Source organism: Muntiacus reevesi, chromosome 6, assembly GCF_963930625.1.
Source record: "Muntiacus reevesi chromosome 6, mMunRee1.1, whole genome shotgun sequence".
NCBI classification, from domain to species: Eukaryota; Metazoa; Chordata; class Mammalia; order Artiodactyla; family Cervidae; genus Muntiacus; species Muntiacus reevesi.
In genome coordinates, this window is record NC_089254.1 from 33,760,507 (window position 1) to 33,772,640 (window position 12,134).

The 12,134-nt window shown below is 36.0% G+C and overlaps 1 protein-coding gene across 2 annotated transcripts in view; it reads left to right on the plus strand.

The window, feature by feature from the left end:
* Window positions 1-12,134, plus strand: part of SEMA3D (semaphorin 3D) — a 230,602-nt gene that overhangs the window by 199,401 nt on the left and 19,067 nt on the right. For both annotated transcript variants that reach the window (XM_065939525.1, XM_065939524.1), the window contains exons 12-16: window positions 1,853-2,075; window positions 4,180-4,268; window positions 6,014-6,055; window positions 8,907-9,064; window positions 11,796-11,860. In XM_065939525.1, coding sequence (XP_065795597.1) covers window positions 1,853-2,075; window positions 4,180-4,268; window positions 6,014-6,055; window positions 8,907-9,064; window positions 11,796-11,860 — 577 coding nt within the window. The remainder of the gene's footprint in view (window positions 1-1,852; window positions 2,076-4,179; window positions 4,269-6,013; window positions 6,056-8,906; window positions 9,065-11,795; window positions 11,861-12,134) is intronic.

The window sequence follows — 12,134 nt, forward strand, 5'->3', positions numbered from 1 at the left end:
AACTTCCCAATGTTCAAGCTGGTTTTAGAAAAAGCAGAGGAACCAGAGATCAAATTGCCAACATCCTCTGTATCATCAGAAAAGCAAGAGAGTTTCAGAAAAACATCTATTTCTTCTTTATTGTCTATACCAAATCCTTTGACTGTGTGGATCACAACAAACTGTGGAAAATTCTGAAGGAGATGGGAATACCAGACCACCTGACCTGCCTCTTGAGAAACCTGTATGCAGGTCAGGAAGCAACAGTTAGAACTGGACATGGAACAACAGACTGGTTCCACATAGGAAAAGGAGTACGTTAAGGCTGTATATTGTCGCCTGCTTATTTAACTTATATGCAGAGTATATCATGAGAAATGCTGGGCTGGAGGAAAGGAAGCACAAGCTGAAATCAAGATTGCCAGGAGAAATATCAGTCACCTCAGATATGCAGATGACACCACCCTTATGGCAGAAAGCAAAGAAGAACTAAAGAGCCTCTTTTTTATTTTTTTTTTTAAAAGAGCCTCTTGATGAAAGTGAAAGAAGTGAGTGGAAAAGTTGGCTTAAAGCTCAACATTCAGAAAACGAAGATCATGGCATCTGGTCCCATCACTTCATGGCAAATAGATGGGGAAACAGTGGCTGACTTTATTTTTGGGAGCTCCAGAATCACTGCAGATGGTGGCTGCAGCCATGCAATTAAAAGACACTTACTCCCTGGAAGGAAAGTTATGACTAACCTAGAGAGCATTTTAAAAAGCATAGACATTGCTTTGTCAACAAAGGTCTGTCTAGTCAAGACTATGGTTTTTCCAGTGGTCATGTATGGATGTGAGAGAGTTGAACTGTGAGGAAATTGAGCGCCAAAGAATTGATGCTTTTGAACTGTGGTGTTGGAGCAGGCTCTTGAGAGTCCCTTGAACTGCAAGGAGATCCAACCAGTCCATCCTAAAGGAGATCAGTCCTGGGTGTTCACTGGAAGGACTGATGTTGAAGCTGAAATCCAATACTTTGGCCACCTGATGTGAAGAGTTGACTTATTTGAAAAGACCCTGATGTTGGGAAAGATTGAGGGCGGGAGGAGAAGGGGATGACAGAGGATGAGATGGTTGGATGGCATCACCGACTCAATGGACATTGGTTTGGGTGGACTCTGGCAGTTGGTGATGAACAGGGAGGCCTGGCATGCTGCAGTTCATGGGGTCGCAAAGAGTCAGACATGACTGAGCGACTGAACTGAACTGAAAGATGATCGCAATAGGTCTAGTTAGCATCAGTTGCCATCCATAGTTAGTTTTTTTTTTTCTTGTGATGAGAACTTTTAAAATTTACTTTCTTAGCAACTTTCAAATATGTAATACAGTGTCTGTAACTAATAGCCACCATACATCACCAGGACTTATTTTATAGGTAGAGGTCTATACCTTTTGACCCATTTTGCCCATCCCTCACCCCCAACTTCTGGCAGCCACCAATCTGTTCTCTGTATCTATGAACTCTTCTGTTTGTTCCATTGTTTAGATTACACATATGTAAGTGAGATCATACAGTATTTTTCTTTCTTTCTTTGATTTATTTCACTTAGCATAATGCCCTTAAGGTCCATCTATGTTGTTGCAAAAGGTAAGATTTCATTTTTTGTGTGAATAATATTTCTTTGTAATATTCTAGAGTATTTTTGAAAGCAAAAACTTGATTTAAATACACTCATGGCAAACTGTATTTATTTATATCTAGATGTGACTTCATGTTGATCCTATTGACCATTCCTTTAATATTACCAGTAATAAGCTTTAAAAACTCTGGAAGTAAATGAAAATTTCTCAGGTGCATGAACAATATCTTTACTCCCCACCTCATTTCTTTTCAGTGTCCAAGCAAAACCTATGACCCACTGGTCAAATCCACCCGAGATTTTCCAGATGATGTCATCAGTTTCATAAAGCGGCACCCTGTGATGTATAAATCAGTATATCCAGTTGTGGGAGGACCAACGTTCAAGCGAATCAATGTGGATTACAGGCTGACACAGATCGTGGTGGATCACGTCGTTGCAGAAGATGGCCAGTACGACGTGATGTTTCTTGGAACAGGTATGCTAGAGCCAGGTTATGCTTTCTTTCACATGAATTTTTCTTTATTAGACAAACAAAAAATTCAGAAAAGTCTACTGGTCAAAATCAAAATGAGTAATTATTAGTTCATACCTCGTCAATATTTTTTTTTAACTTGCATAACAAGTGCTTTTAATTGACCATCATACCTATCTCCCAGTCTCCATTAGAGTTGTGTGAGATTTCAAAACATATTTCTATATTATAACTGCAGTGTGCCTGCTATAGATGAGGTGCTCAATACATATTTGCTGAATGACTATGGACTAAAACAAGTAGGCAAAGAAAAGTTTCTCTATCTTCAAACTTCACATTTCCTTCTTTCTACAGAGATATTTGACAATTTTACCCCAAAAGATCCTTTCACCCAATTTTGAGAATCTCTGACTTAGCTGACATAAGATGGCTTTTCAAAAAAGTTAATCATTAATTTGTAAAGAACTTAAAGTAAAAACTTCTTGGTAATTATTTTTCCTGCCTTTGAATTTTGTGGGTTAATTATTCATTATTAGAACCCATTTTATTTACTTTTTGATTGCCAACTCATTAAAATGATTACTTTTTTCTAGGAAAAGAAATATTATTTATTTGGTGCATTTCAAGAAAGTAATATCTAATAGTGTACTGTGAATTTTAATGGCAATAAAAATAACTTGTATCATTAAAACAAAAGCACTGCATCCTGGATAATGTATAATTTGATGGATCAAGCAGTGCATTAAAAAAAATAGAAATTTGATGAGTTTTGAAGAAATTGTCACTTTTACCAAAAAAGGTTTTTAGGACTACAAAACAATTTTAGGATCATTTTATTTCTAAATGTGTATTGGTTTTACAAAAGTTGGGTATATCAGGAAGCATCTGTGTGACAGACTCAAAGGACTTTCAAGAACTCCAGTTGTCAAACCTGATTATGCTGCAGATGGCGGTACCAAGGCCCAGGGAAAAAAAAAATAATGCTTTCTAGACTATGGAGATTACTACTGAAGCATCAAAACATGAAATAATTAGTTTGTCATGAATTCTAACGAGTTCGCCTCTTAATTGCATGGCCCACCCAAAGCTCATTCCTAGCTCTTCAACATTTCTGGGTCAGAAACGCCATTTAGCCACTAGGTGGTACTACCTAACTTTTTTTGAGAAAATTGTAAGGATACTGAGGTAGACTGATTTCCAAATATGATATTTGGAAAATGTATGTTTAATATTTTTCAAAGATTCTAGAATCATTTAAAAACAATTCACGCTGTTTTGTGCTAACAGGATTATTACCATACATGTTTACATACTCCAACCACAATGCTCAGAAGTTTATAAGCAACTATTTTTATTTTTATATAGGTCAGTCTAGACATTAATCTCCAAATGGAAATTTTTTTTCTTTTTCTAAAATGCTCTTTTGATCATCTTTCTGTAATAACATGCCACCTTGTGGAACTGCAATCTGTTATTAATCTTGTGATAATTTTTTTTTAATTCTAAAATAATTTTAGATAAAAACTTTACTTTCTATCCCATTAATGTTTCTGTCAGTTAAATACATTTGATTAGTAGTGGCCACTTTTCTCCTATCGATACCTCAATGATTTCTCCTCCATTTGTTAAGATTATTAAAAATAGCTTTTAAAATATTATTAAAAATATTAATAAAAGTATTAAAATATATTTGTCTTTCATAGTGAATTGGATAAGTACTGAAAAAGTATTTCTTACATTTAGAAAGAAAGAAAAACTGTTAATATATTTTAACCCTTTAAATTCCAAAAATGTTGTTTCTCTTTTGTTATCATTTCAACTAAGTTTTAAAGGAGACATAGATATTCCTGTGCTAGGAATACACTCCAAGTATGTGTCTTTTAATAATTTCTTTATAAACATATGTTCTATGAGCTGAAAGCTATAATATTTCAGAAGAGGAGAATCATATATTAATACATTAAGCTTCATTTCTTGCATGCTTTGTTTAACCTGATTTCTTGAAAGGCATTGAGAAAAAAATGAGGGGAGCAATGTGAAGGTTGCTAAGAAAATGTTTAAACATTGAAGTAGAAACAGAAGGATCATGGGTAATGTGTTTTTTCAGACATTGGAACGGTCCTCAAAGTTGTCAGCATTTCAAAGGAGAAGTGGAATATGGAAGAGGTAGTACTGGAGGAGTTACAGATATTCAAGGTAAGACTTGGGCCAGAGTTCTGTGAGAAGATATGGGACATGTTTGTCTCAATTTATCATCACTTTTTCTGGAGAAGTCTTTGCAATTAACTCCTTTATTTTTTATTTCCTTAAGTGAAGGAAAAAAAGTTTAAAAAGCAACCAAGAGTGGGACTCACTTTCCCCTGTAGAATATAACTTAGCTTGGGACTCCTGGGACTACCCCTCATGACTGAGTTTTCTAAGCATATGCTCAGACAAATCACTACAGTAGATGAAAGCCCGGGATCTCTTTTACTATCCAGATGCTTTTCTGCTTTATAAATTTTACTTTTCTCAGTTGAATTTGAGAAAACTGGAAAGTGTATAAATCATGTTTCCCTGCATTTCTATAAGGAAATTTTTTTTTTAAAGTTGCTTGATAGTAAATCTTTATGTATGCTAAGTTCCTCTCAATCACCCAAAAAGTTAGTAGATCTAAAATAATATTTCTCCAGATTTGGGGAATATCCAGACTTTTAAGAGTAAATCTGAATTGTGGCATTCTTTGTAGATGTTCAGTGAGATTCAGTTCAAAGTTATTTTCTAAAAATGAAATTAGAAATAAAATTGCATTTCTTAGAAGTGCTTTTGAAAAATATGCTGTGTCTTTTGTAACATTTTTGTTGAGACAGTTTATTAAAATATACTGTTTCCATGTGAATGTCTATTGTCATAAAAGAGAGTAGAACCCTCCACTGTGAAGGGCTCAAGTTAATTAACATGCCGGGCTTCATTGGTTCCTGTTTACACCGTGATGATACTAGTGGTCCAGGAGTTAACAAGAGCAGACCTGCTGTCTGCTATCTACTGAAAACAAAGCCTTGCGTAGTTCCTGAGGGAAAAGTCAATGTCAAATATAAGTGTGAACCCAGAGGCCAAAAATAAAGCCCCCACAACACATATAGGCATGTAAGACTGAGTCTGTTCAGTGGTTGTTAGTGGTCAAAAGGATTTGTTTGGATTCCACTCTTAAGATTAAACAATGAACCTGTCTGCTTAATTCATTAAAAAAAAGTTATTTGATAGAACTTCCTCATTTAACATTTTTCTTTTCATTTTTTTCATATAATTTCTTAAATTTGCATATCGATTTTGAGAAATAAATAGAGAAAGATTGATGATAGAGGAAAAAAATTTTAAACATCCCATCTTTCTTAGTTTGGGAACTTTTCTGTTCATATTTTAAATTTTATATTGCTTGCATAGAGATGTATTTCCTACAAATAAAACTTTCTCCCCATGAAATTATACACATCATGTTGTGTTAGGGGTCTATAAAGAATATGCTCATTCACAAGGAGCATTATAACTCTTTAGAATTCTGCTACTTGAACAAGTTTTGAATTACTGATCTAAGTGAGAGCAGAAAGAGGCAATAAATAATTATGGAGATGTTCTTGTCAACACTAGTTTGAATTATATGGAAGCAGTTAAGATAAGCAAAGTCAGAAGAGGGAGAAACCTTATGGGTAACTGGGAACAATTTCCAGTGCAGAATTCCTCCACATATATTTAGGTAATTTCTCTTTAATAAGAAACTATTTTGATAATTTTTATTAAGGTTGAATCACTGCACATGGGAAGATAATAGCAAACATTAAGATCTTTTTCTCTTCTACATAACAAAGCTTTGAAATTTACTCCAGTTATCTTTGGTGCAAGATAAAATCTTGGCTACTCTAAAAGACTGTTCATGATTACTAACGGTTAACTTCTATTTTCAGCATTCCTCAATCATCTTGAACATGGAGTTGTCTCTGAAGCAGGTACTTTTTAATATTTTTGTAAAAATTAGCCACAAAAGGAAGACTGTTTGAATCAAAGTTTATTTTAGGGAAAATCCACTGAGGCAGGAAGTTAAATTATAAATCTATAAAAAGCTTTAGATTGTTTCTTTTGTAACTGATTATTGGGCATTGTTTCAGCCTTGCCTTAGGAGACATGGAACCCAATTTCATTAATTGAATAATACATTCTCCCTTTCTTTGGCTCTTGAAAGTTGAGCTCACTTTTCTAGTCTCATGAGAATGCCATTCTGTCAAGGCTGTAAAGTAATTCATGTAACAATAGAATACTAGAACTAAACATTAAAAATGGTTTTTAATCAGGGAGTGTAGGAGTTAGACTGCAGTGGCAAACAGCCCAATAGTTAACCTCCAACCTTCCACTTAATATCTTACTCCAGGAGTCAATTTCCTCAACAGTAAAGTTAGAATAATATCTACCTCCTAATAAATTGGATGCTATATGTAAAATTCTAGACAGAGAGCTGGTACTTTCTAAGTGTAAAATAGGTGGTAGCTAATAATAACAATAATAATATTTAATATGTTGTCACAGTTCTTGGATATGATACTCCAAACCCCAGTTGATTCAAGAGATTCAGACTTGCATTACCATTTCTATACATACTCTTGATATGTAAGTAAAACACGTGATAGATAATATGTTCAACATTAAGGTGTTGCTAAAATTATCTTAATCTGTAGAGTAAGAACACTTAGTATGATACAAGGATTATTAGGAAAATATCCAAATAGATTTCTTCTTCAGTCTTTTCTGTTAATTTGTTCATTCATTCAACATTTAGGCCTGCTACTGCCCTTGGAGGGTACAGAAATGGATGAATGGCATAAGTCTTCATCTCTAGAAACTCTTGTGGAGCTGAAAGGCAAAGGCACATGCAAACACAGTAGTGCAAAAATGGAACCATGTACTAGGGAGATGGAAAAGAGAGGAACTGATGGAAAAGGGGGCCGGGGAGCAGGGAGAGGAAGCTAAGAGAAAGACAACTTGAGCTATGAAAGCTCTTGCAGTTAATCAGATAGAAAGAAGGATGGGATGGAGAAGCCAAGTAGAAGTGGGGAACATTTGAAAAGGTATAAAGAGTGAAAGATTGTAACTTATCCTAGTAAGTTTGTGTACAGTGGGAGCAAAGAGCATGCCTGTACTTGTGGAGCAAGGATGCTAGAAAGGAACCTGGGGAAGTAAAACAGCAGAAGAGTAGACACATCTTTGCATGGATGCCCTCCTGAGAAGTTTAACATGTTTATCCAGGACAGTGAAAACCTTGAAAGATTTTAAGCAGGAGGGTGTCATGATAAGATTTTCCTCTTACAGAGAGCAGTCTGGTGTGGCAGTGTGGAAGATGGATTGAGTCCTGGGGTAACAGTAGGACAGTTACAAGTGATCCTGGAAAGAGATGATAAGGACTTGAGACAAAGACAGGGGAGAGGGAGGAGGAAGTAGATTAGAGAGTTCTGCGTGAGAGAATGGAGAGATAAGGTGGCAGACGGAATGGGAGTGAAAGAAGATTCAGAGACAACTCCCAGATTTGTGCCTTGGGTGACTGGGATGCTGTCTCTTGGTCAGGTAGGGTAGGAAGTGACGTCCCTGGGGGTCCAGTGGCTAAGACTCCATGCTTCTACTTCAAGGGGCACAGGTTCCATCCCTGGTCAGGGAACTGAGAATTCCACATGCCACACAGCTAAAATAAAAAGAAAGGTAGGGTAGGAAGCATAGATTTAGGGAATCAGTATGTGCATATTTATGTTGTTTTCAAGATACCACTGAGTCTTTGTACAGGAAGAAGAGTAAAGAAGAGAACTGAAAAAAAGGAAACCCAACATTCACTGCAGAGAAAGGAGTCATCAAACGAAACTAATCTTAGACAGAAATAAAGCGGGAGAACAGGAGAAAAGGAAGAGTTTCAAGGACATTATAGAGAATTATATAGTAAAATAAATACTAAACAGTATATGCATTTAGCCTCTTGGAGGTCTTAACTGGCAGATTAGTGGCTGGTAGGGGTATAAGACAGGTTGCTATAGGTAGAGTACTCATCTGTTATTTGTACCAGTGTCTATTTCCAGATTTCTTTCCCCTCCATTTAAAGTTTGATATGTCTGCTAGACTTGACCGCATGTCATTTGAAGGCACAGACAATGGCTTGTTTACTTGGATGATCCCTCCTCTCTGCCACCACCACATGTCCTCAGATTCATGTAAGGATGTGAGGATGCCTTATTTTTAGGACTTATTTTCAAAATGCAATTTTTTTTGCTGAGTTGTTGGAATCCTGCGAGCTTTCACATGTGATATAGCATCCTACCAGCCTCCTTAATACTTTCTTCACAGTGATACCAAATACTTTCTCTCTCATTTATAACTCACTTTCCTTCAGGGATCTGTACTTCATTAGCAAATGAAATGGTTAGTTAAAACCACAGAAAAAGCTCTAGAAACCTCCTTTTGGTCATTTCTTATGGCAGGAGAAGACCGTCAGTGTTGCCTATAGCATCTGTGCTTGATATAATCCACCAAAGTGTATTTTCAACTATTGAGAAAGAATTTGACATCTTAATTCCTCAGTCTAGCAGCTGGTTTTTGACCTTCTTAAATTACTGCCAAGGTTACTCTAGCTCTATAGAATGCTGTCCAATTCAGGATCAACATCTTCAAACCACCATTCAGCCAGACTGAAGACTGACTTATCTTACTCTTCCTATGGCACCCGAGGAGACAGATTTAGATCTGTGATATGGTATTCAAGAAAGGGAAGTTCTTAAGACTAGGCTGAAAGATGCTTCTAATGCATTTGTTTTGCCTGATTTGCAGCAACAGTTGTATGTCGGTTCCCGAGACGGATTGGTTCAGCTTTCCTTGCACAGATGCGACACTTACGGGAAAGCGTGCGCAGACTGTTGTCTTGCCCGGGACCCCTACTGTGCCTGGGACGGACATGCATGCTCTCGATATGCACCCACTTCCAAAAGGTGAGCAGCACCTCATGTTAGGAGGAAGTCTTCCGTTTTACATGATGAACAGCTCACATGAAGTTTTGAGTAAAAGTTGGCCAATTTCTCTTGTAGTTAGTTTAAAGAGAAAACACACAGGAATCATGGTCTGTGGTAGGGATATTATAACCTAAGTGCTTTATAATTTTTCATAAAGCTAAATTTAAGGAGGATAAAATAGAACGTTCTGAAATCCAGAATTGCGGAGGTTTTATCAAACCAGGTTTGTTTGTCCGACGCACAGCAAGCCAGTTGTGGAGATGCCAAGGTTTGCAGCAGAGAATGGGGTTTATTCATGAGGCAGTCAAGCGAAGAGACAGGAAACAAGTCTCAAATCCGCCTCCCCAAAGGTGAGGGACTCAAGATGTGTATGGGATAAAGCTGAGAGCTGGGGAGCCTGGGAAAGGTAATTGGAGATAGAAAAGGTGAGGTAAGCAATGGCCGTGCAGATGGAACTAAGCTACAGGCTTCTTCCTGGGATGCATGCTCGGAGGGTGGAGTTTTGGTCTCTGATGTCAAAAGGTCACTGGACACCCTCACATGCCCAGAGGGAAGGCCAGTGTCTTAACTGGCTAGAGCTCAAACGGGACACAACCAACTCCAACAACTTGGGCAAAAAGGCTTGAAGATATGCACCTTTTTATAGCAGCAATTAAAGCAAGCTTGATCAATGAAGGCAGGTTACAGGTTTAATGGATTTAACTGATAACCCTTGATTTCAGAGCTTTAAAAAATTCTGCTAATTGTTTATATCCTTTGCCTTCATCTTTGTCAGAAAGCACAAAAAGTTTGCTTTATTTACTATATCCTTTGTACACTCTTCCTTTCTTCCCTTATTTATAAATATGCATATACTCATAGTTACTACTTTACAAATAATGTTTAAATGTATGTTTTTGTAATACTGTAGATTATATACAGCCCACAGTACATCCCAGTGATTATGTGGAATTTTGCTTTTACTCCAACTTGGCCAATTTCTGCCACCCAGATATGCTTAAATATCAAACTATGTCCCACTGTTTGTAACTTATTGCTTTATGTACTCTTAAAAGTAATGTCATTGTAGGCCAACAGTACCCAGGCTAGGAATTTATTTATACACACATGGGCAAAAAAGTACCACAAATTATATGTTTGTTCATTTCAGCACTGTTTTCAATAGCAAAATTATTGGAAACAACCTGAGTGCTCATTAATATGAGTTATGGTGGTTGGTATATTAAAATATCATTCTTTTAAAATGTGGTTTACAGTAACACTATTTATTAAAGTATCACCCAAAGTATGTTTTGTTCTAGGTAAAATGTCAGCAAACTGTATATATATATTTTTTTAATCTTTAGATCTTAACAAGATAGCAGGTGAGCATACAATAATCTTACTACTACATATGCACTTCTGTTTTTTGAAAGTTAACTAATCTGTTAAATTGTAAATTCTAGTATCTCAGATTGAATGTATAGTACAAAAACAGACACAATGCCAAGACCTTTTTATATTCCCTGAAATCTCTGAATTGAATGTAAGTGGGCACATACCATTATTTCAAGTTTAAAGTAAAAAGTCACAACATTTTTGTTAGTTTTTGACAAAGAATATACTCATCCTAGGTAGTCTTTGGGCAATGCTTTTCTTTTCTAGAACCTAAAAGACAAGAATGCTCATTAGCTGGTAATGAACCTTCAGTTTGATAAATTGATCTTGTTCCTTATGAAGCCAAGATTTAAAAACATTCTTGACCTTATGTACCTTATACCATCATATTTTTTTCTTTTTGTATTTCCCAGGACTGTATCTCTGATCTTGCAGACATGCCACTGTGATGTTCTCCCTTACCTAACATAATGTTTGTATGAGCCAAAAAATGTGTGTGATAGATGAATCTTCCACAAGACTGTCATCCAGTCAACATTCCCCTTAAGGAATACCTAGTATCACAGACTGTTCATTGTGACATCTGTGATCTCTGATGGGGCAGCATCAAATAGCCAAAGCAAATGAAACTGCACACTGAGTGTAAAATTTATTTAACTTAGATGTAGCAGACTTCTTTAATATACAATAGTTATTATTTTCTCTTAAGGAAAACATGTGACAATAATGTACAAGGCTATTATTTTATTACTATCATTAGCACCACTATGAGAGAAACATTGTGAACTGTGTCAGTAGATAGAAATAACATCTAGCCATTCATGCCATATCAAACTTGTAGTTCTGTTTCAAATAATATCTATCTTGTTTAATCACATAAATAATGAATCTTCGTATGATAAAGCATTTTATATTTGTGCATACTTTCTTACCCACTGACTAAAGCTCTTTTATATCTTATTACTTTCCATTGACTGACTGAAAAAAAGAAGATACAAATAGTTACCCCCCCACTGGGTGTAAATAAAAACTGGAATACATTTATATTCAACCTGTTGTGCTGAATAATTTGTCAAAATCAAAGAAAAATTGTGGTGGCTAAATAAAATTCAGACCATCTTATTGCTGAAACAAGATCCATTCTGTTAGGACTCTACCTAACTGGTAGTACTTGGATTAATGTTGCAGCGATAGGAATACTGACCTGCATTTAAGTTAAGAAGTGAAACAAGTACAGTTTTGCTTCTGCTACTGTTATTAGTGTTATATATAGACTTTTCATATTCCAGATACCATGCTTGAAGTTCTAAACAGTTTAATCCCTTTTCCATAGGCGAGCTAGACGCCAAGATGTCAAGTATGGGGACCCAATAACCCAGTGCTGGGACATAGAAGACAGTAAGTATAGGTCTATTATTCTTTACTCTCACTGAAAACTGTAAGCCTAACCTTGGTGTGTCTTTTTTATTATATGACTTAAAATATCTTTTATGTAGGAAGATCCCATTTTGTGCTCTGGAAAAGCAATAGAAGGTTTTATAAATCAGCCCCCTGTTCACATGCCTAAGTGAATATAATTCTTTGTTATATTGTTATTTGCTTCATATGGGTTTTAAAATTCCTATACCTTTTCCGCCCTTTTTTACTGCCTTGTCCATCCTTGTAAAGTTTG